Raw genomic sequence first — 25,318 nt, 5'->3', positions numbered from 1 at the left:
CCTGCAATCTGCTTGCAAGAGACTATACTCTACCAGTGGTGAAAATGAGAGAAAAATTTATGCACGTTTTTTCGATTTGAAAATGTTAGCTCAGATTTTAAAATTTTGTGTTTCTTAAAATTCCTTTTAAAATGGGAATATTTTTCATCTAAAAAAAACTTTGATTTGAAATTTGGACAATTTTTTCATCCGTCCTTTTTAGCAAAAAATAGAGATTCTTTGTGATTTTTTGTACAAAACGCGAGAGTTGAAAGGAACAATTTTGAAAATATGAAATGTGAGGAATTTTTTGAAAATTACAGGCCATGAGAGGTACATATTTGATTGAAAAATGAATAATCCAGAGCAATTTTTAAAGTAGATTTTTTTTTTTTGAAATAATTTTGGCGTATTATTGTGTTGATTTTTCTGATTTTTTTTTTGGTGGTCTCTATAGGCTGCATTTGGAGAATTGGAGAGATTGCTTTTTGGAAAGAGAGTTATTTAGAGGGATTATGAAGCAAAAATTGAGAATTAGGTATTTTAAAATTATGTTTCTCCAACTTCTATTTTATTCCACTGTTTTGAATAACTCCGCATTGAAGGAACAGTATTGTTTGAATGGAGGGGAGGTGAGTAGACAGAGGGGTTATCTTGAAAAAAAAATCAACTCATTTTGAAAAATTCTGCTGTCTAAATTGAGATTTCTTAATAATTATCTACTTTTTTAACTTACATATTGAATTTTTTTGATTTTTTTCATCTTTGGATGTTCTTCTGGTGCCATTTTTTGGACCTGGGGAAAATTCAAAAAATAAGAAACATCGTAAAATCCTATAATAGGGAGGGGGTGTAGAAAAGTGAAACTACAAAAATAAGGACAATCCTGGGTCATTCAATGTCAAGTCAGTCCGGATTTGGGTTTAGGTCTTCTGATTTTGTTCAATTTTTTTATGTTCCTCGAATTTAATTAATTGAGAAAGAAAATCGCTATCACTGGCACACCTCCCCCACCCCTCTTTAGTCGAGGAGCCCGCATATCTATTGCACCCCCCCACCCCCCCCCAGGACGATCCTCTGGGACAACTTTTTTCTTAAAGAGGGAGTTCTAAGGAACATTTCTAGCCCTTGTGCTAAAAAAAAGTGGCCCTACTTACAAAATGGCGGTCATTTTGATTGACAGGTTAGCCGAAATCGCAGAGTTTGCGTTCCAACATGAAACTTGCACAAAATTTTTAAAAACTTACTAAGGTAGATCGAAAGATCAGGAGAAAATTCATCACCTGTCAAAATTTCAAGTGCTAAAGTGCGTTTTTCGATTTTTAGTGAATTTTTGAAAATCAAATTTATATGCCAAAAATGAGGAAAAAAATCAAAATTTTACCAAATTGAGCAAGAAAGCTGAAATTTGGGATATACCCTATTTTCGACATGCCAAACCGATTAGAAACGGTTTTAACCAGTTTTGAGCAGCTCTGGAGCCTCCAGCAGATTTTTAGAACTCGAAATTCCCACAAAATTTCATCAAATTGGAGTTGTAAAGTTGAAATTTATTCTAAAAACTAATTTCAATACGTTACGAAGTACTGCAGATGAATTTCAAGTCGTTTTGGAGCCTCCAGAAACTTTTTGAAAATTTCTAAAGCCTCCAGCAGATGCTTGAAACATTACATTTTTATAAAATTTCATCAAATGGAGATGGAAAGTTGAAATTTACTCTACACTCCAATATTAACAACCTCTCAAAAAACAACTTCAGGTAGGTTCAAGTCATTTTAGAGCCTCTAGCAACTTTTTTGAAAATAACTGGAGCCTCCAGCAGATTTTTATAACTTGAAATTCCCACAAAATTTCATCAAATTGGAGTTGTAAAGCTGAAATTTATTCTAAAAACTAATTTCAATACGTTACGAAGTACTGCACGTGAATTTCAAGTCGTTTTGGAGCCTCCAGAAACTTTTTGAAAATTCTAGAAGCCTCCAGCAGATGTTTGAAACTTTAAATTTTCACAAAATTTCATCAAAATGGAGATGGAAAGCTGAAATTTACTCTACACTCCAATTCTAACACCCTCTGAAGACGACCTCAGGTGGGTTCAAGTAATTTTGGGCTTCCAGCGACTTTTTTTGAAAAATACTGGAGCGTCCAAAAGATTTTTGAAACTTTAAATTTTCACAAAATTTCATCAAATGGAGATGGAAAGCTGAAATTTACATCACACTCCAATTTTAACTTTCTCGGTTTTACAAAGGTAGATCGAAAGATCATGCAAAAATTTATCACCTGTCAAAATTTCAAGTGCTCAAGTGGGTTTTTCGATTTTTGGTGAATTTTTAAAAATCGAATTTGAACCAAAAATGAGGGGAAAATCAAAATTTTACCAAATTGTTCAAGAAAGCTGAAATTTGGAATATGCCAAATCGATTGGAAACTGTTTCAAACCATTTTGAGCAGTTCTGGAGCCTCCAGCAGATTTTTGAAACTAGAAATTCCCACAAAATTTCATCAAAGGAGTTGGAAAGCCGAAATTTATTTTGGAAACTAATTTTGATAGGTACACTACGAAGTACTCCAGATGGATTTCAAGTCGTTTTGGAGCCTCCAGCGACTTTTTGAAAATTCCTAAAGCCTCCAGCAGATTTTTGAAACTTTAAATTTTCACAAAATTTCATCAAATGGAGATGGAAAGCTGAAATTTACTCTGCACTCCAATTTTAACATCCTCTGAAGACGACTTCAGGTGGGTTCAAGTCATTGTAGAACATCCAGCGACTTTTTTGAAAATTACTGGAGCCTCCAGCAGATTTTTGAAACTTTAAATTTTCACAAAAATTCATCAAATGGAGATGGAAAGCTGAAATTTACTTCGCAGACTGCATGGTGGTTTCAAATGGTTTTGAAGCTCCCAGCTGCTTTAAGAAAATTTCAATTTTCCAAAAAAAAAACGCCATACAACCTTTCAAAAAGTCGCTGGAGGCTCCAAAACGACTTGAAATTCACCTGCAGTACTTGAAATTAGTTTTTAAAATAAATTTTAGCTTTACTACTCCAATTTGATGGAATTTTATGAAAATTTTGAGTTTCAAAAATCTGCTGGAGGCTCCAGAACTGCTCAAAACGGGTTGAAACCGTTTCCAATCGATTTGGCATGTCGAAAATAGGGTATATCCCAAATTTCAGCTTTCTTGGTCAATTTGGTAAAATTTTGATTTTTTTCTCTCATTTTTTGGCCTGAATTCAATTTTCAAAAATTCACCAAAAATCGAAAAACGCACTTTAGCACTTGAAATTTTGACAGGTGATAAATTTTAGCATGATCTTTCGATCTATCTTTGTAAAGTTTGAAAAATTTCGTGCAAGTCCTATGTTGAAACGCAAAATCTGCGATTTCGGCTGAACTGTCAATCAAAATGGCCGCCATTTTGTAAGTAATGCCAACTTTTTTTTGGGCAAGTTTGCTTTAAAATGTTCCTTAGGATGCCCCCGTTAAGAAAAAAGTTGTCCCGGAGGATCGGGAGGGGGATGCAATTACTCCTATTATCATATGCCGGAGTATAGTGAATTTAGTCAAAAAGGTACATAGTAAAAAAATGTAAGAATTCAAATTAGTAACAAAAACCTTCAAATCATTGAGAAAAAAGTTTTCTTTTTTGATGAAATTGGTACGAGTGTTTGGAATATGTGATGTCAGCTTAGCCGGTTAATTTTCATCCAAATTCAATAATTTTCCTGTGAAAAATTTGGCTTGTGTTAAATTTTTTTGTATTGGTGGAAGGGGGTCGACTGGAGCGCTTTCTAAAAATTTGGTTTAAAAAAAGTGCAAAGAAGTGATTTTTTCATTAAAAAAAATTCGTTAGATACCATGCAAAAGTTCTCACTTTTACGTCAAAAATTGTAAAAATTAAAAAAAAGCCATGCTTTATTGCCAAAGAGTTCTCACTTTCCTCACAAAAATTTGGAAAAGCTATCATTTAATTGCCATTGCAAATTTGCAATTGCGAAAAAGTCCTGCTTTTGGCTGATATCGTCAAAGTCTTGATCGAGTTTCATTACTTAATTAGACTTCAATTATGTTTTTCCCAGTACCCATAAGTATTTTAATTGAAATATTCTGGCATTTTTTGTGATTTTTTAACAATATTTTTCTCATGTCTTTCAATTTTTTGGTTACTTTTCGATCATTTCTTTGGTTACTACCAAAGTTATTTTTCTAGGAGAAAAATTGAGTACGTGTACTTACTTTCAGAAAATTCCTATTTACCAGCCTTTGCGGAATTCTATAAAATGAGACCGAGCGATGTGCCTCGAATTGGGAAGTTACCTGTTTATCGAGATTTTGTGCTTGGAATCTTATACAGATTTTTCTGAACGATGTGATGGGAGAGAGGAAGGAGGGGGGGGGGGGTAATGAAAAAAACTAGTTGAAATTTTTTATAAAATTATATAAATCTTATTTTTCTCTTGATGATGTATTCAATTGATTTTTCCCCTCTACCCTTCCACCCTTCTGTTCAATGTAGACGTTACCTATACATCAGTCATGCACGTCTCGAGTCGTATGCATTCATCGTTGACAGTAATGTGAAAGATCATCGTTTTTATAGCCATAGACAGATGGGCATGTCTAGTTACGAGGGGTTATGCTGACAGTACAGCGACAGCAACTCAGCAAAAGCGAGACAATAAGACTATAGCATCGAATAACGAATAGACGGGAGAGACATCTAAAATAGAAAAAAATTCTCTTAAAATAGAAAGGGAAGCGAAATTGAAATGAAAAAAAAAATGAATGCTTATGGCAACGAAGGTTACGTGTACCTACGAGTACGATTACAATGTCAGATAGATATCATTTTCATACATAAACAGTACACTTATGCATTGAGAATGCGCTATTTGAGCGCGGTAAATTGTATGTGTGCTGTGTACACATGGTGATAATGTACACACGAAGCGAACTCGAGCTACGATTGGTTAATTAGAGATGGCGTGTCCCGGCGCGGCTGATAACCAGTTGCTAATAGGTCGTGAACATAGGCTATGTCTGCCTTGTGCTTGTCGCATTCGCACGTCGAAATTAAAATACAGTAAACCGGTTAACAGTTCAGTGGTCGTGCAATTTTTTTTTATCCAATTTGCAATCGTACCGTTTGGTTGCGTTATCTACAACCTTAAATATATGCGAATTTTTTGACTCATGGTTCCAAAAATAGACTAAGCACAAGTACCACTATACCCGTTGAAATATACATTATACGAGAGTTCGATTACATTTTCGATTAAACAGTTATTTAGGTGAGGTGCTCGGATAACGAAAGAATTCCCATAAGAGTTTCCAATACCTACCTCGACTCGACTTTTTATTTGTTCGTTTTCTCGATTCCGAGTGCTTAGAGGTAGGGTAGAGCTACATTTAATCGAGTATTGCATCAGATTGGCTGTAGCTTTTATCTTTATATTTTTATGTGTTCGAGTGGAAGCTTCATTTGAATTGGAAAAAATACGTACACTGAAATGTGCTTTTACGTACATTTTTCATACGATCGAGTATTTTGAAAATACTGATACTGATTACTGATTGGGTGTTGAAGATAGAAATTTTTCACCATTTATGTGCCCTGTAGAAACTCTGCTGCTCGTAGTTTATCGAAATATTCAAAAATTTTAACATCAAACTGGTTTTCGTCGGTATATTTTTTTTTGTTGCCATTTCGAACCCACTGGTTTAATTGTACGACTACGACTACGAGTGTACTTTGAGAAAGTCATCGTCGTCGATGCTGATTATAGAACTATTTTTATGAGAAATTTTATTATAGCACTCGATGGCGAATTTTTTTCTCAGCTTAGAACTTGCGAGACAAGAATTCGTGATTTTTTTCACCCTGAAGGTGAAATGTAATTTGTTAAAAATGATGATAAGATCTTTGTCGAGTAAAGGTTCCACGTATTTAAAGAATTTATAATGTATTCTGATTAAATTCGCGCGTATATTTACATTGAAATTCGTAAATTATTGAAGTACCTATTAATTTCCTTAAACAGCTTTTCAATAATTTCAAATAAATTATTCTTCGAAAATTATCTAATCTATGGTACGTATTTATCGCGATCAGTTCTGGAGGCGTTGATGTGGCGGATTCAGCTGAGAATACTTCCGGTTTGCTCGACTGTACATAGGTACTTTGATATTGGCACGATCGTTGTCCTTGAAATGGTTCCTCGCTATCTTGTCTGAGGATCGATATTTTGGCAAATTGTGTGTACTCGTAAATGCGCCTGGAATGAAAGAGATAATTATTGCGTGATTTTAATGTATGAATTTTAGATTTTTAGCCAAGTTTACGGGTCTCCTCGTGGAAGATCTTGGAATGTTGAATGGTACTTGAGTTTATTATCTCGAAAGATGATTATTTCCACGTGCAGTCTGCACGAGACTTTTTATAATTGGATCGAAAGAGTGTCAGTTTTGATTTTTGGTATTCCTGAAACCTTGCAATCGATATTAATCAGACAAAATTTCATTTTTCCAACTATCTGTCTGTGGAAATTTGAGAAAAGTCAGAAAATGTTACTCTTTTGGCAAGTTTTGACCCTTCTAAAAGTGGTTATGGGGTGTGGAAAAGGTCGGATCAAAAAATTGAAGTCATATTTTGTGTTTAGCATCTTCGAAAACATCTTGGGGGAGAGGCATGCCATTGTCATTAAAAGACTAAATTTTTCATTTTGGGCAAATTTTTGAAAATCCAAAAAATTGCGATTTTTTGAAGAAAAAAATTTTTACTTGAAATGATGGAAATCTGTTTTGGAGTCGATATTGACCGGGCTCTCTTTCGGTCAAATTCCATAATTTTCAGTCATTCTGAAAGCCTCCAGCGATACTTTCGATTTTTTCAGGATTTTTGAATTCCTCCAGAAGGCACGAAAATGAATTTGGGCTGAGGGAAAATGGAGTTCTGGCTTATTTTCGACCTGTTGAACGAGGCTATCCGGAGGCAGGGCAATTTACAAGTGGGCATCTCGAGTGGGTTTCTTGGAACAGCATACCTTATGAGGCAAAAAATTCAAAAAGTCAGAAGTTCTTTGCTCTTGGAGAAATTTCTGGAACTCGCACGAACGACCCTTGGGTCAGTTGGGTCCATGGACCACTTTATGTTAAATTAATCCGGTTTTCATTTACGCTCTTCGACTTTGCTACAATCGTTTCGTAGATTCCTCAGCGTTGGAAACACTAACAAGAAAAATTGTTATAATTGACCCTCCACCCCCTTCCTCTGATACAGGTGGGGTGTTTTTTTTTCAGCAGTGAAATTTCTCGTCATGATGGCCAACTTTGTTGTCTGATTGCTCGGAATTTCCGCAACATACTATTCAAAAATTTTCGTCAAAGTTGAGCTTTTTTGAGAGCTCAAGTTTCAAAAGCTTGCAAAATTTTGGGGATGAAATTTAAAAATTTTGAATGATACAGGAATTATACATTTTTATGTTATAATATTTACATTTACAACCATGATGTTTTTGTGACGGATTCGAAAAATTGGTGAAAGGGGGGGGGGAGTGATAGAGCCGTAAAGTTTTGGTCAAAATATCAAAAAATGTCAAATATTGTGTGACATATCGTTTCATATGTTTTCAGTAGCGCAGAATGCGAATATCAAGTAAGTTTTTTGATTCGACCCCCTCCCCCAACACTTCCTTCCACTGTCTCTTTAATTTCCTGGAAGTTGATCGAAAAAAATCGTGTGACATGTGAATCATTAGGTTCTCAACGCGAGTATTTGGGGGGGGGGGTGTTTATAAATTACAATGTTTTTTTCATATCGATCTTCAAAATTTTTTGGAAAAGGAAAAAATCACGTGACATGTTTTGAGGGCGATGAATGGAAATGTATAAAATTATTTTTCAATTTCCCCCTCCCCCCTCCCCCCAAAACGAGTCATTTTGAGCATACCTTTCATCGATGTTACTCTCATCGGGATAACCAAGGTGACTATTCAATATCAGTCAGGAAAATTGGAAAACATTTGTCTGGAGAACTGAGAAAAGTCAAAGAAAATAATTTCTCTGAAAGACTAGACCCTCTGTATTATTTGATAATGAATTTTTCTACGAGATATACTTAAGTAGTCGACTAATCGTTTATTTGTTTTGTTTCCTTGTTTCAGGTGAGTTACGAATTTTTCTCTTTGAGAATATGTAGAATTAACGATATGAAAATGTTGGGTGAGTCATAAATGAAGTTTTATTTTTGTTTGGTCTTGTACAATTGTGTTTAAAATTGTTTTTATTCCTTGAATTCTTTTCATATTGGGCTTGAAAATCGTATTTTTACAATCAGGGCTGGTGCTTGGTTATTTTTCCAGTAATCAGGTTGCTAAAGTTACTGAAAATAATTTTTGGTTACTTTTTCAACGTTTGTGGTTATTAAAGTTACTTTTTTTCATTTCCAAGAATTCAACTTTTTTATGCATCTTAAAGAAAAAAAAAGATTATAAAAATTCCTAAAAAATTTCAATTTTTATCAAAATTGACATAATAAAGCCCCGTTTTTTGCTAAAAAAAAAAAATCCTAAAACTTGTCGCTACGTACATATATTTTTTTTGCCAAAAATTGATAAAAATTTTCGATCTGTAGCAAAATTTCTAGAAAAAATTTACATCCTTTCCTATAATTATCTAAAAAGTTTCGTTTTTTGGGTTGAAAATTAAGACCAAAAAAGGTTTTTGTCAATAAATCCCGAATTTATCAAAATTGACATAAATTTTAGCTTCATCAATAATGGCAAACAATTGTCATTTTTTTGCAGAAAATTTCAAAAATCTCATTATTTTGCAAAAATTATCCAAATGCTTAGTATTAAAATGTCTTGCTTTTTACCAAAAACTGTTGGAAATTCTCGCTTTTTCAAAAATTGACATGAATTTGCACTTCATTGAAATGGCTAAAAATTGTCTGTTTTTGCAAAAAATTCCTTAAAAGTCACATTCTAATTCAAAAATTGTGAAAAAGCATCATTTTTTGCTAGTAATCTCCTAAAAGTCCTGCCTTTTGCTACAATGTCTTGTAGTCCGGCATATGACAATAGGAGTAATTGCACCCCCCCCCCCCCCACCCACCGATTCTCCGGGACAGCTTTTTTTCTTGAAGGGGACATCCTAAGGAACATTTTAAAGCAAACTTGCCCAAAAAAAAGTTGGCCTTACTTACAAAATGGCGGCCATTTTGATTGACAGGTCAGCCGAAATCGCAGATTTTACGTTTCAACATATAGGGCTTGCACGAAATTTTTCAAACCTTACTAAGGTAGATCGAAAGATCATGTAAAAATTTATCACCTGTCAAAATTTCAAGTTCTAAAGTGGGTTTTTCGATTTTTGGTGAATTTTTGAAAATCCAATTTAGGCCAAAAATGAGGGAAAAAATCAAAATTCTACCAAATTGACCAAGAAAGCTGAAATTTGGGATATGCCCTATTTTCGACGTGCCAAATCGATTGGAAACGGTTTCAACCCGTTTTGAGCAGTTCTGGAGCCTCCAGCAGATTTTTGAAACTCGAAATTCCCACAAAATTCCATCAAATTGGACTTGTAAAGCTGAAATTTATTCTAAAAACTAAATTCAATACGCTACGAAGTACTGCTGGTGGTGAATTTCAAGTCGTTTTGGATCCTCCAGCGACTTTTTGAAATTTTCTGAAGCCTCCAGCAGATTTTTGAAACTTTAAATTTTCACAAAACGCGTTTTGTCGCTTTTTTGGCCACTTTTTCTAGATTTTTTTGGTTTCTGTGGTTACATTTTTTTGAGGAGGGGGAGGGGGGAATTGAGCACTAGCTAAGTAAAATTTCTGGAGGCACCAAATCGGCTTGAATTGATGTTGAATCGATTTTTTGGATAAGGTACAAAAATACATATGGCATGCCAGCCAAATGTTGGCTTAGCATGGGATCTGCTAAAATTCAACCAAAAAAATTCAGTGTTCAAAATTTTTCATGGTGGTGTATTTTTGTGTCCTTTTCCGATTCGGTTCCAAATTTTTTTCAAAATTGTTAGCTCATTGGTCAGCGAAGTGTTCAAAATGTCCGAATAGATTTTTCAACTGGCATACTCCAAAATCAAAATGAACATTCTTCAATTTTTTTTTTCTTGAAAAAAGAAACTGGCGTTTCGATTCACGAACTAATGTAGATTTTTTCCTCGTAATGAATAATTTACGCGATTGTCAATTGTAAATACATAATATGTGGAACAGGGGGTGCATCGTAAAATATGACTCGCGTATATAATGTTTTCAAAACGTGGAGAAAATATTTACAAAATTTTCGTTTGTAAAACAAACACACGCTGAATTTTTCATCCAGTTTGTCGAGTTTTACACATTTCAAATAAAACGCGACTATATAATATCGCCACGTGATTTTTATTAAAAACTGCATCGAGCTTAGGCCGAGCTAAATGACGAGAAAATGCAAACTATCGTATAATTTCGCTCGAACGTACCTATGAGTTATTTTTATTATTTTTAATTTAGCTGACGTTGAATGGAATTTGACACCGTTTACAAGCATCAACAGATACCCTACGTTTACGTGGGTATAATAAGCCTATCCTGAAATGATATTTAGTATTGAGGAATCGAGTAAAAATAAAAATAAAATACCATAATATAGGATATGTAGATGTAGACTGTAGTGTTGAATTTATAAACAGTACATAATATTCTTTTGCTCGAGATACACAAATTATTGTATGTACTCGTATTGCAATGCGATTGGCGATCGATTATTAAGATATGAAAATTTATGAGGCAATGTAATCAAATAGTTGCGCCCCGAAGTTGGAAATTGTTTATAATGAGGTCAACCTCTGAATGACATCCCCGCGATATAAGTATAGATCTTTTAGATTAGGAAAATTGCGTAACCCTTGTTGCCCCTTGTTTATCACGAATGTGAGCTGATTACGCGAGCTTTTCGCTGATTGGATGAAAAGACTGAAATTAGTGTCGAATTTCGAAGATAGTCTGCTTAATTCGTTTTTTATTGCTCGATTGATAAAAAACCAAAAAAGTTTAAATTAACTTTGGCGTATTTCTCGTATTTCGTGTATTTTTAATGTTTTCATCTTACACGTGACTTAATTGATCGTGTCGTAGCAGACTCGTCTGATCTGGTGTGCATTTGAACCGTGTTATCGATTCTGATTGGTTCAAATGGCCTGGGTATTGACCGAGTTCATTCGGGGCAGAGGAACTGATGCAATTTGATTTTCGAATTTGTTGACAGGATTTTCAAGGAAATTAGATAATACGGGGATTAATAATTTTTTGTTTGGGTTTGTTACTTGACCGAATGATGAGGCAATTTATAAGTGGAAAAATATGAATTAATTCATTAACTGCTATCTATATGTTGTGCGATTTATACGGACTAATGGTTCCAATTATCGGGCATTTAATGGAAAATTCTTGATTGAATCGTGTTGTTTGGATTTTGTTTATTTGAATGTACTTCGTCGTAATGTTAATACCCGGAAATTCTATTTTTGCGCAGTCTTCTCTTATCATACAAGTTGGAATTTTTCAATTCTCTCGATGTATAGGCGAAATATAGATAGGTATGTGTGGTATAATAATTTCAGTCGTGAAATGCCGCATCAAGTCGAGAGATAGGAATTCGCGATATTTTTCTCGATGGTGAAAGTTCGATTAAAATGTTATCGACTTTTGAACACCCAACTTGGAGGTCAGGAAAATGCGTTTTTTCGAACTTGAATTTGAATTTTTTGGGACACGATACGAGTATAGAGTGGGGCTCTCTACAGAGAAAATCCGTAACTTATTTTCGCGCAAGATCGAGATCGCTTTGACTGAGAGACCGGTACGGTGACGAATTGGCTTTGCAGCGAGGCGACGACCTTAAAAAATTTTCTTTCTCGCGGTGGCGGTAGAGCTGGCGAATTTTTAGGTTCGTTGACACGATTTTATGGTAATGAGCCGGTAATGCTCGATGGTACGATTGGTAACTCTAGCCTCTAGCCTGCTGTTAAAATAGATGCCTACGTACTTATTTACTCGCACTTATTTTGTCTTCTGTTTGGCGAAATATTGACGCGCGCGTGTGATGCAACTAATGACATTTGTGTCGTTGACTATGTACTATGTAGGTACGTAAAGTAAAGCAGGGTATTGGGATGGGAACAGAACAGAGACAGACAGACGTCGACTGTCGGGAGCCGTTGATGTTTTCAAAATATGTATAAAGCATTATTTTTTACGTGTGTTAGGTACCTACGAGTGTATGTGACATGATACAGTTGTGTGGCTAATTTCGATTGAAAAATACTCGTGTAATGGATAGGTGAAGATTTGTTCGACACAACAGGTACCCAACTGGTAGAAAAATATTGAATTAGTGGAGCTAAATCGAGAAAGTAGGTATGCAAAAATACTTACATCACATGTCAAAATTTCAAAAGTTGAAGTTCATTTTCGACTTTCAGTGAATTTTTGGGGAATCAAAATTTGGGGCAAGAGTGAGAAAAAGGTTAGAATTTTGAATTGGGCAGATTTTAAGGTATTTTTTCGGAAACTAGAATTTCTAAAACACGGCTGGAGGCTCCAGAACGACTTGAAATTAGCTCCAAGAAATTCAGAATGTGGGAATTAGTGTATAATTGGAGTAAATTTCAGCTTTCTAACCCCATGAGTGAATTTTTGTGGAAATTTCAACTTTCAGAAATCTGATGGAGGTTTCATGAACTGCTCAAAACGGCTCGGAATCGTTTCCGATCAATTTCAGGTTGAGTTCGAAAATTCTGGTAAAATTTCTAATTTTTCTCTTCCTTTTGACCTTAGTTTGATTTTGAAAAAATAATTCACCAAAAATCAAAAAATTCGCTTTAGCGCTTATCTCGTGCATTTATTTTTCACCGGGGGGGGGGGGGGGTGTGCTAATTCTCAAAAGTTGTTAGTCCATAATTTTTTGTACTCCTCCCCCCCCCCCCCCCAGATTCTAAGAAAATTGATTTTCGCTTCACCTGTTCAGAAAATCCAATTTTTGTTCTATGTACAAGTAGTTCTGTTTTTTTTTGTCTTTGCTCTGGTTAGAAAGTGTTAATTTTGGAAAAGTTGTCAAAAAGTTTTAATTTTTGGGGGAAAAAGTTGAAGCGTCAATTTTTATCAAAATAGTCAAGAAGGGTCCATTTTTGCCAGAATTTACAAAAATGCCCATTTTAGGTTAAATTGTCACAAAGGGCCAATTTTTTCCAAAATTTTCAAGCAGTCTTGTCCTTGTCAAAATTGTCCAAAAAAATCATGGTCTTGTCAAAATTTTACAAAAATTTCTGTTTTTTGTTAAAATTGTTGAAGTGTCAATAGGAAGTTGTTTTATTGACAAAATAGTCTGATGGGCATAATTTTTGTCAAAATAGCTATGAAATTTGTGCCCTTTTCGTAAAAACGTCCAAAAAGCATTGATTTATGGCTTGCTTGCCTAAAAAGTCCTCTTATTGGTAGTGTCGCTTTGTCGCAAAAAATTCTAAAAAAGTCTTCATGATTTTATAACAACTGCCTAAAGGCCCCTTTTTGGCCAACAAAAGGCCAAAAAGTCGCTTTTCAACCGAAAAATTGAAAAAAGTCTCCCATTTTTGGCAAAGATTGCGAAAAAAGTCATCATTTTTTTGCCATTAAATGTCATAAGTCCTGCTTTTGTTCAAAAACACGAGCTAAAATTTCCCAAAATTATGCAAAAAAGTGTCGTTCTTTTACTTGGAAAATTCCAAAAAATTCTCTGTTTTAAAAACAATTTTGAAACAATATGTAACCTCTTTTTCAATGATTCCCAAAAATTGCCAAATTTTTGCTTTTCTTGCTGATTGATGAAGATTTTAGGTAGTTTTTTTCTTCAAAAATTATCCATTAGCCTCATATTTTGTCAGAAAATGACAAAAAAAGCTTGCCAGTGATTCCCAAAAGCTTCTACTTTTTACTAAAATTGTCAAGTTTTTGCTTTTTACTCAAAATTGTAAAAAAAATCCCGTTTTTTAACAAAGTAGCCAAAAGTTGTCTTTTTGTTCAAAAAGAAACCTGAAAGTCTCACTTTCTTTCAAAAATTGTCCAAAAGGCCCTTGGCTTTTGTCAAAATTGTCAAAGTCTCGCTTCATTTCACCAAAAATTGTTTTTTTTGCCAGAATTGTCAAAAAATCTTACTTTTTATCAAAAAGTTTCAAAGAAATTCCATTTTTTAAAATTATAACGGGTTCCAGAACATTTCAATGTACCTAATTTTCTGTGGGTTTTTCGTGATTTTTTCTTCATTGAAATGATTGATTTTTATCTTAACATTTTGAAATTATTTTTTTTTTTACAAATTATGCTTGAAAGCTTTTTTTGCAAATTTAATCCCCCCCCCCCCTCCAGCTTTCGTTTTTTCAGTTTTAATGGCAATTTTTTTGATATTTTGTAAATTTGCATTGAGGCAGCCCTGCAGCTTGTGAGTAAAGATTTCTTTCTGATTAGGGTGGAAGGGTCTTGGAATGGACTGTCTATAGATGTTCCAAAATTATAAGAAAGAACTACATTATTTCTATTTCCTTCATTCTCAATCATTTTGTTGTATTCTTGACTAATTATTTTTATTCTAATGATATCAAATAAGAAATTGTATTTATCAAAATCTTCTAAAATTACAATAATTTGACTACCTAATTCAAGAGTTGTCTGTTCTGAATTTTTAGATATTAATTTGAATTTTGAATAAATCCTCCAACTTGAAAATTGAGGGACTTCAAATTCGTTGGAAAGCAAAAGTTTAGAATTCTTCTGAATTTTTTCAAAATTTTCGGAGCGTTGCATCGCCTAAAATATTTGAAAATGAAAATGGACAAGGTACCTACACGTTATACTAATTTTCAAATATTTTAGAACATTTCAAATATGTAGGTAATTTTGAAATTTTTCTGTTCAATTTTTCTAATCTCAAAATTTTTTGGAAGTTCGAACAACTGCGTCATATGCAATTCGCTCGAGTAAAGCGTGGGCGAAAGTGTCGCTTTGTCGCAAAAAAATTATAAAAAAGATCTTCATGTTTTCGTATCAACTGTCAAAAGGCCCGCATTTTTGCCAAAAAAGCCATTAAGTCGTTTTTTAACTAAAAAAAATGAAAAAGAGTCTTTCATCTTCGACAAAGATTGCGAAAACATTATAACTTTTTTGGCTAACAAGTGCCCATCAAGTCCTGCTTTTTACCAAAAACTCAAGCTGAAATTTCCAAACATTGCACAAAGAAGTGCCGAAGTTCTTTTACTTGGAATACTTATGCAAAAAAAAAAGACTCACTTTTTAAAAACAATTTTGAAATAATATGTAACTTCTTTTCCAATGATTCCAAAAAATTGCCAAATTTTTGCTTTTCTCGCTATTGCTGAAGATTTTAATTTTTTTTAGCCTCTTTTTTTGTCAGAAATTGCCTAAAAAGTTTGCCACTGATTCCCAAAAACTCCTGCTTTTTGCTAAAAATTGTAAAAAATTCTCATTTTTTTAAAAGAAAATATAAAAATTGTCTTTTTTTAAAAAAAAAACCAAAGGTCTCGCGTTTTTTCAAAAATTTTCCTGAAGGCCCATGCTTTTGTTAAAATTGTTGAAGTTTCGCTTCATTTTGCCAAAAATTGTTTTTTTTTGTTGCCAGAATTGTCGAAACTCTCGCTGTTTGTAAAAATGATTCAAAGCAACCAGAACTCTTCAATGTAATCTTCTGTGAGTTTTTCGTGATTTTTTCTTCGTTAAAGTGTTTTGCTCGTGTTTTGTCAATTTTTTGATGACTGAAATCACTCATTTTTTCGGTTGGGGGGAGGGGGGGGGGTTGAATACGAGTCCTGTTTTGACTATTCTTGTTTCAAAAAAATGAAAATCGCGATTTTTGGATTATCAAAAAATCGAAAAATCAATTCAAATATTTAGCTAAAAGTTTGGTTTCCGAGGTTCATACCATGATCTTTCCCAACATTGCGGAGGGGGGGGGGGTTCGTGTGCAGTTTCCTTGTTTGTGCTTTTCAAATTTGATTGATCAAGGGTTTGTGAAAGAACGAATTGGCTCGCTAGGGCAACAGCTTTCCAAAATTCATAAATTTCTAAAAGTGAAATACCATCAATTTTGATATGAGAAGCTGTGCTCTTGAATCCTCCTCTGAATATATGTTTGTTTTTTTTACGAGACAGTTTTCAAATTTCAAGACATTTCATCATAAGAAACCAACTTGTAATTCAACTTACACGAATTTTTAGTTTTTTCTCCAATTTTTGACTAAAAACTGAATCTGGATCCTCACGTCAGGGTTTCAAATTTCTGATGAAATCTGATTTGGGGTGATAAAACTGATGAAAATTCTAGTCAGAACAACTATCACCATGCCTCTACGTAATACGTCTATGTTGATTCTATTAGAATAAATTTCGCAGCCACCGAGGGTCATTTTCAAATCGCGTTCTTCCGCAAAAAAATTACCGCAATGTCATCTAAGGAATTTCCTCGAGCGTTCCAAAGGTCGTCGTATGCAAAAAAACGAGTAAAGAAGATGCCAATTTTAGAAAAAATGGATCGAATTCGTTAATATTATGTATTTTGACGTAGGAATATTCGCCGTTCTGTTTTGTATGCAATTTTCACATTAAATTGGCACCGAAATGGACTCTTTTAGACACTCGACGTAATAAATTTTAATTTCGCTCGTAAGCGGTTTCCTTTATACAGGCTATGCCGAGAAGATAGGAGGGGGATTCGTATACAGGGGTGAGAAATTTTCTATGTTTGGTATCGCGTCCTACTAAAATGGCGCGACGACAATTGGTCGAATGTCGAGTATCGTACGTTGGAAAATTGGTGTAAAAAATTTTATTACATCCGGTTAGAAATTCTCAAGTGCGGATGCGGCTGCGGAACTCGGTTCTGTGCGACGCATTTACCGTTAACGATGTTGAATTTTTTTGTTTATGTTGATTCGCTTCGGCTTGACCCGGAGACGCGGACGCGGACGCGGCCGACGCGGCGCCGCTAATCACAATCACCAAACAAAAATGATGCAATTTGAAACTAAAGCCAGTAATTTTTTCACTTCTCTCTGTGCTTCCCCCCCTGGCCCATCGACCATCGTGCTGCATCGTCGCCTGATTCTCCCAAGCTCAAGTGGAGGACGTAGGATGATTGGTTATTGCGCGCATTTCTAGCAGGCACACCCCCTTTATACGAGTATTGAGATTGAGATTTGCGTCGATATGCGATATGCTTATTGCTTAGCGAGCTGTAAATTTACAAATGTATGATTACTCGTATAAATGTGTGTGTGTGTCTGTAATTTTTCTCGAAAAAAATGACGCTTGTTTATTCGCGATAAATACGTATACGCGACGACGACGTGGTACCCCCTACTCTCGAGGAGAGCTTTTTTGCACATTACGTACTTTTGAAAATTAGCTAGCGCTACTCGCGACTCCTGGCCCCCTCCCCCCCGCGCCCCCGCGCAGCCGCCGTCTCCGCGAGTTATATTTTTCAGCTCGTAGACGGTTTCTTATCAATGCACATTTCGTAAGGCTACCGTGTAAACGCGTTAGAACACGCGATCACTTCGACAGAGCTCGTTTCTTACGCGTATCGTGCTCATTCGCTCTTCGGCCGTAAATTTTTTTTTTTTAGTTTTGTAATTTTTTTCCTAGTTTCTCCGCGTTTTTTTTTTTTTGAAAATTTTTTAATTCGTTGATTCTTTCGTTCGAGTAAAAATGAAAAATATTCCGGAAACACACACGAAAAGAAGACACTCGTATCATGGTAAAGTTACGTGTTATAAAGTGTTTGTCCAAAGATGCTCTGTAGCTGTGCATTTACGTAGAAGGTAAGAGAAAAATTAGCCTTGATGTATTTTTACAAATTTTGGTTTATGGAGCTTTGAAAATTTGAAATTTGTACGTGTGAGGGAGGAAAATGCAGGTTTTTTGGAAGAGTTTGGGAGTAATTTTTGATGAGGAAATTTTGGGAATAATTGCTTTTAAAATTTCTTTAAAATTTGAAAGAAAATTGATAATTTTAAGAATTCAACTTTTCTGTGAATTTTTCGGTTTTTGAGTTCATCAATTTAAGAGTAAATTTGTAACTTTTTCGGATTAATGGTTATAAATTTGAAAAAAATTGGTTTTATGCATTTTTTGGTGGTCTTTAAAGTAAAATTTTTGAAATTGAATTATTATTCAAGCATACGCCTGAAAAAATTTTTAAATCAAATTTTAAATTGGCCAATTTTGTGCTTGGATGGTCAGAGGGTGGGGAGAGTGAAGTAATCATTTTTTTCAAAATGAAAAATTATCATTTGATTCTTTTTAGTTTAGTTTTGAATTTCTAATGTTTAATCTGAATGAAAAGAAAAATGGTAGTTAGAAATGAAAATTGATTTGAGTTATCTTTGAGGAAATTTTAAAATAACTGTTTTTGAAATTTTTCAAAATTTAAAAGAAAATTGATAATTTGCAAAATTTGACCTTTCTGTGGATTATTCGTCCTCGAATTTCATCAATTTGAGAGTAAACTTGTCATTTTTCCGGATGAAAAATTATAAATTATTTTAGGAATTTTTTGATGGTCTTTAAAATAGAAATTTTGAAATTAAATTATGTGAGGATGATAAAAATAGAAAAAAGTTATAATTTATTTTTTTTAAAAATAGCTTGAAAAATTTAAACACAATTGCTTGAAAAAATTTTAAAATCGACTTTCTAATTGGTCAATTTTGTGTTTGAAAAGCCGGATGGAGAGGGGGGGGGGGTGAAGTAATTTTTTAAAAAAATGAAAATTTGGTTTTGGTCGTTTTTAGTTCAATTTTGAATTTCCAATTTCAAGTCTGAATGCGAAGAAAATTGTACCTAATTTTTTAAAAAATGATTTGTGTAATTTTTGTGGCAGAAAGATGAGGAAGGATGGAGAGTTGATTTGAAATTTTTGTATTAATTACGATTTTAGGGGGGGGATCACTTAGACTCTATGTAATTGTTTGTATAAGCTGTATTTGAATTGATTGTTGAGGATCTTCATTCCTGGCCATTTTAATTTTGGAAAAAATCAATGGCTTTAACTCAAATTTTGGTATAATTTTTGTTTTTGTTGCTTGAAAGAGAAAAGACAAAAGAGTTAATTGGGCACGAGTTATTTTTGTCTTGGAAATTAATGTGCGAAGAGAACTGTACTTATTTGTGTGTCATCTTTCAAAACTGATGCAATTTTTACATCATTAACGAATAACCCTTTAATTTCGAGGTGTTTTCCGCTTCAGATGGCTGAAATTTGATCAGACCACCTGTTGCTATTATTGTTTCGAAGATTTTTTTTTTTTTTGAAGAATCAGCGTCAATATTTTCTGGTATACTTGGATAAATAGTTATTTGTTGATTACTTAGTCGACTGAATTATTGCGTCTTCGTATATCTCGAACGATGCCAATATAAATAATTAGTCTATTAGTGTTTACTTTTCTACTTTGGCTTCGAATGAATCATTTTTTTAACGATGGATTTTCAAAATAGATGAGCTTTTTGTAAGGACTGGTGCTTCATTCGTTATGACTTTGAGAAACAAATCGGAAATACTGGGTTAATGAACGAACACTTGAACAGATTGTTCTCAGAAATTCAATTTTAATATGACTTTTTGAATTGAAAAATTGTGGGTAAATCGAGATGTAGGTATCTTGAAGCCTCGAATCGAGTAATTTGGTTTTCGTAATTTGAAAAAAGAAATTAGGAATCGTGTTTTTTTGACTCCTTTTTATTTATAGGTTGTTTTTATTTCAAATTTAATCTGTGCCAAGATACGCTAAAAAGGTGGATTCATTGCTTGAATTCATTCGCTGAAATCGTCAAATTTATCGCCATGATATGCTAATTTTTTTTTTTTGAAAAGATAACCTTTTTGATTTTTTTTGAACTTACGATGGTCGATTTCGATTTATCAATTGACGTGGTGTTTTTGCAAATTCAAAAGGTCTAATTTCTTTCCGAGTCAGTAACATTTGTAATTGATTTTTTTTTAGATATACTTACTTATGCATTAATCTGATCACATTTGCGATTTTTTTTTTTTTTTTTTTTTGCAAAAACACCACATCAAGGTTTAATTGATTTTATCACCTTTTTTTCTTTTAGAATATTTTGAGATAAAAATTCTATTGAAATGGTTTAAAAATCTAATTGTGTGTTTCGAATGAAATTCTTGACCCCCAGCTCTATTAAATGTCTTCAGTTCGCTACGGTTTACCGAGAAAGGTTGCGTTTACACGTATGATGAAATATTACTCAATATTACTCTCGAGCTCGAGTCTCATTTTGAAGAATCTGATTTGATAACTTTGATGAATTAATAATTATCGATCGTATAGGAATTAAATAGTCGATAAAAATAAACCGGAAGAGCTTTGAGAACAGATCTGTGGCAAGAGAAGGGGGTTACACAGAAGCAATGGCCCCTGATTGATTGATTGATTGATTTGATTCTGCTGGTCTCCTCCCATTAACGGTGTAGATACCTAATTTCTTTACGAGCGATATTTTATAACCTCGTTTGAATTTTTACTTACATCTTATTCGAGTGTAATCATCTTCGCCATTAAGTATGCTATTTTTGTAGATGAGTTCGTTGCGTTGAAATGAATTTTTTTCTACCGTTTTCTGCATGTTTCTGAGAGTGAATGAGTCTCATTTTGCTGCTCTTATGCTGGTACGCACAAGTGAGGTATGGTCAAACGCTTTTCTCATTGTAAAATTCTATGTATGTCCTAATTGGTTGAATTTTATTTTCAATTTATAAATATTCGATGCTGTATGTTGTTATTTTGCTCCCTTCGTTCTGAGCTTCAAATGTCACCCAAAACATTAAAGTACAAACAGACGATTTAACATTTTCAGCTTTCAGCCCCCCCCCCCCTCGCCTTCGTCTAGTGAAATGGCGTTTATTTTGAAGTTTGACATTTTTAAGACTCCCATTCCATTTTTGTTATTTTCTCTTAAGTCAAAAAAAGTTATCCTGTGAGCCCCTTCTCTAGTTGAAAAATATTCAAAAAAAATTCTATTTACCCAAACGTTTTCCATTTCTCCCTCAAAATTTTTGTACATATTTTTTTTCAAGAAAAAACATCCTCCTACAAATTTATTTGGTCCCTTTGTGTGGAGCCTCTCAAACGTTGAAAAAATTCATAACCAAAAAATAAAATGAATAAAAGTCGATAATTTTTTTCTGAAAATTTTACAAAACCTTCAAGAAGCACACCACAGGTTCTGTACAGATGTAAATCCCCAAATTTCAGCCTCATAGGTCAATTTGGGGAGGCCCCAGCGATGATTCTGAATCGAAAATCATTTTAAAAAACGAGAAAATTCACTTTATTTTTGCTGAAAAGGGACGAGGAAAGGTTGAAAAGTCGAAACCTTCAATATAGAGGACACATTTAAGGTACTCTTCAGATTTATTTTTATATTTCAAATTCGGCCTCTTCGATTAATTTGACGATGTTTCGGCGATTCATTCAAAATCAAAAACCTTTAAAAAGGACGAAAATTCACTTTTTTTGTAGCTGAAAAGGGTGGGGAAGGGTTGATAAGTTGAAACCTCCCATACTTGCCAAGTTCCAGTCTCCTAGGTCAATTTAGAAAGAGGGGAGAAGGGGTGTTGTCAAAAAATACGAAAAAAATCAGTCTTCTCCCCTCCGTATCAGTCTAAGAGGATGATTTTTGGTTATGTAACACAACTTTCAATTTCCGATCAATTCGATTCCTATTTTGATTTTTTTTTAACCATTTCACTTCCATTCATCCCTTTCCTTAAAATTTGAAGATTCGTGAATTTTGGGTCAAGGTCATCGCACTCAGGTCCCTCCAATCCAACGCCAACCCAAGCCCAAGAACTAAATTTGCGCAAATTAAAATGCACTCGTCTATCGAAAATTTATCATTTTTGGTCAACACTTTTCTGAATGACTATATTTTCAAAAACAAAAAAAAACTTAACCGCAAGCAATGTTGGTCCCCTCAATCCCAGAGGTTTTCTCGAAAAAGAGGTTATTTGGAAAATTTTGATCAGAGTGTTAAATAGATATATAGAGGCGTTGCGTACGTTGGGAGGATAAGAATATTTCCCTAATAGGTCAGGATGAATCTAACTCCCTAAGAGATGTAATATATCACCTTTTAAAACAGTACTTACCCGCTGCTAGCTCAGCTATTTCAACACCAATATGTATAAATTTAAACAGATTTAGTCGAGTTTACCTTGTATTAATTCGAACCGCACGCGAAATAAGAACACACGATAAACACGAATAGTGTATTATAATTTTGGAATAAAATTACAACACGAAACTTAAGTCTAAAACATATAAAACTCTACGCGTATAACCAATATATATTCCACCGAATAGTGGCGCAAGTAGGATCGCTTTTACCTATCTGCGTGTAACTATCGAATTGCCCGCGTTGGGTAGCGAATTTAGAAGACTTAAGTTTAAACGCGAATACTCTCCCTTAAACACGAACGTTAAGGCAGAGGACCTGGGACTCAAGCACAACTCTTACGTAGGAGTGAGTGGCCTTATTACTTTTCCGCGGTCAGACCTACCAGACGAAGCGCGAATCGACAAGTGAAGATCAATTCCATCTCAACTTGGCTTCTAGCCTCGAGTTGAGAAGGAATTGAGCTTTACGAACTTGTGAGCTTTTCACATCTGCCCTTAATGGAACGATGTGAAAACACCTCTTGGGTGGTTCCCACGTACTTAACACCTTACCTAAGTGCATCGAATATATACTTTCATCTAAGTAAAGTACTGTAGAATCGAACTATTGATTGGATTCTCCAGTACTTCCTTTAGATGAAAGATTTATAAACCCACTGAGAGAGATACGATGAATATCCCTGTCTAGCCAGTGAAGGCATATTGTCCCCTTACATTTGCCCCTAACGTGGGTTTACTTCTAAAGTATCCCCTGAGGAAATGTAGAGGAAAGCACGGAAATTTTGAAAAAAGGTGACATTGTGCTTCACTGGATGTGACCCTATTGCCCCCCGTACTTTGCTTGAGTGATGCGGGGAATAGTAATCCCAAAATAAATTTTGAAACTCTTTGGTTTTTATTATAATTCCAAAAGTGAGGTGGATTTTGAGTGTGCTGGTGAGTTGACTCTTACTGATAAAGAGTAACTACAATTGACCATCAATATTTGACCGAAGTCAAGATATCAATAAATCAATCCAGAAGCTACCTTTGATCTGGTCACTCCGCAGCAGGGTCATGGCCGAAATGGTAAGTATTTAAGTACGATTTAATTTTTGAGGGGGAGGGTTAATCTAAAAGGTACCCTTCCTCAATTTTATGATTTCAGGAGAAGATGAAAAAAGCTCAAGAAGTTCGTGGTTGTTTGGCTTTGTTGTCTTTGGATAGTCTGACCAAGAATTTTTGAAGAAAAATTGCTGGTAAGGTTGGCTTGAGTATAGCTATTGTTTTTACTAAGAATTTTGAAAAAATGGATGATTTTCTATTGGAAAATCATTCATTGAATGATTTGGGTAGAGTTTTTTAAAGTTAAAAAAAATAAAAAAATTTGAAAAAAGAAAAAGTTCAAAAAATTCTAAAGGAAAAAATTTTATCAAAGTTTGATGTAATATTTGAGCATTTGAAATGTTCAAAACTGATCATTGATAAGAAAAAAAAAAAAGAAAAGAAAATTAAAAAATTTGGAAAAACTTTGAAGAAAGTGAGTTATTTTTCTATTAGAAAAATTGTCATTTCTTCAAAATCCAAAAAAGAATTGTTTTTTAGGGAAGTTTGAAAAATGAGAGAAAAAAAAAAAGGTTGAGGAAAAATGAATTGTTTTTCTATTGGAAAAAATGTTCATTTTTTCAAAAGAAAATTGACATTTTGGAATTTTATTTTTATGATAGAGGGCTAAGTTTTTGGAAAAAATTGCGCTACCTTTCTGTTGTACACGGAGTTCGGTTGAAAGCGAAACTACTTACCACCACTATTCGGTGAAACATAAAACAAATTAAAAAAAAATTTTGAAAAAATTTAAAAAAGTTTAAAGGGAAATAAATTTTTAAGAAAAATTATAAAAATAAATAGGAATGTACCTAAACAAACTTAATTCTAAGCAACGTTGTTTTTCTTCTTTTTTATTTGTTTAACGTTGTTTTATAGTTAATTAAGAATAAATTAATTTCTAGTCAGTCTTATTTCTCATAATTAATTTCAAGTTTTTTCTTCTTCTTTACAGGTGTATTTTGGTCAACGACGATGGCAAGAGAATTACTTTGTTTATCAAAAACTAAAGATAAGTACAAAAACATATTTACATTTTTATTAAATAATGTAAAATTTAAGAGCATTTTTGTTTCTTAGGATTAATCAGTCTAATTTAAACACATGATCGATTTAAAATATCTGTACATTTTTTATTTCTAAAAAAAAATTTTAAAGTTATGAAATAAATTAAATAAAAAATGTTGTTTTTGTTTAGGACCAGTTCAGAGAAAGATGGGTGAAACTTAAAATAGGATTGAGCCAAAGTTGAACCAGTCTGTTGGGATATTTTTCGTATTTACAATAAGGTGAGTAAATCTAAAAATTTGGCTTATTTTTATAGCATTTTTACGATTACGTAGTTTAAATTAGTTAAAAAAAAAATAAGTAGGAAAAATGATAATTAAAATGATAATTTTAATTTTAATTTTAAAATTAGAAAATTCTAACCTAATTCTTTTTGTTCCAGTAAGAAGACAAAGAAGATTTCCTTAACTAATAATGCACAGATCCTTTTTCTTGGCTCATGGACTTCTTTTTCAGGTTGTATTTTTTCATAGAAAATAATTTTAGATAAAAATTAAAAATAAAATTTGAGTAAACTTATGCCATTTTTGTTCCACAGGAAGACAAAGATAGCTAGATTTTTGAAAGGAATGTTATCCGTCTACGGTCTGAGTCAACATGGCCTTCTGTGCCCTGAATGTGATATCTTTGTTAAGAAATAAAAAAAATTAAAAAAGAATTTTAAAAAAAATAAAATTAAAATTTTTGTAAATTTTTGGAAAAAACTTTTTGAATTTAAATTTTTTGATTCTGTAAACGTATTTTACGTTAATATAAGTTTGTAAAAAAAAATAAAAAAATGATTGTAAACATTCAAAAAATAAATTGAATTTATTTTAAGTTTGTAAAAAAAAATTTACATACATGTATTATTGTATCGTAGTTTTAGAGTACAAATTTTGTATGTTTGTAAAAAAAAATTTAAAAAAAATATTTTGTGCTATTTTATA

The 25,318-nt window shown here is 33.4% G+C and overlaps 1 protein-coding gene and 1 long non-coding RNA gene across 7 annotated transcripts in view; both read left to right on the top strand.

Annotated features, from left to right (window-relative positions):
• LOC135844806 (trehalase-like) overlaps nt 1–25,318 on the top strand; it is a 94,983-nt gene that overhangs the window by 6,662 nt on the left and 63,003 nt on the right. Inside the window, exon 1 of one of the 4 annotated variants that reach the window (XM_065363170.1) lies at nt 17,524–17,861. The exons of 2 other annotated variants lie outside the window; for them this stretch is intronic. In XM_065363170.1, the coding sequence (XP_065219242.1) occupies nt 17,749–17,861 (113 nt within the window). In that variant the 5' untranslated portion in view covers nt 17,524–17,748. Of the gene's footprint in view, nt 1–17,523; nt 17,862–20,583; nt 20,744–25,318 lie in introns of those variants that run through there. One more of the 4 variants, XM_065363189.1, reaches the window with a different exon arrangement.
• On the top strand, nt 20,750–25,047 carry LOC135844829 (uncharacterized). 3 transcript variants are annotated; one of them, XR_010558647.1, is made up of 3 exons: nt 20,750–23,476; nt 24,277–24,610; nt 24,772–25,047. It is a non-coding gene; the product is annotated as an uncharacterized LOC135844829 (long non-coding RNA). The 3 variants fall into 3 exon arrangements; XR_010558649.1 differs by having other exon boundaries at nt 20,750–24,610; nt 24,772–24,845; nt 24,928–25,047; XR_010558643.1 differs by having other exon boundaries at nt 20,750–24,610.

This window comes from Planococcus citri, chromosome 1 (genome assembly GCF_950023065.1).
Source record: "Planococcus citri chromosome 1, ihPlaCitr1.1, whole genome shotgun sequence".
NCBI lineage: Eukaryota > Metazoa > Arthropoda > Insecta > Hemiptera > Pseudococcidae > Planococcus > Planococcus citri.
Note: the sequence above shows the minus strand (reverse complement) of the source record. Positions and strands in the feature narration are given on the sequence as shown.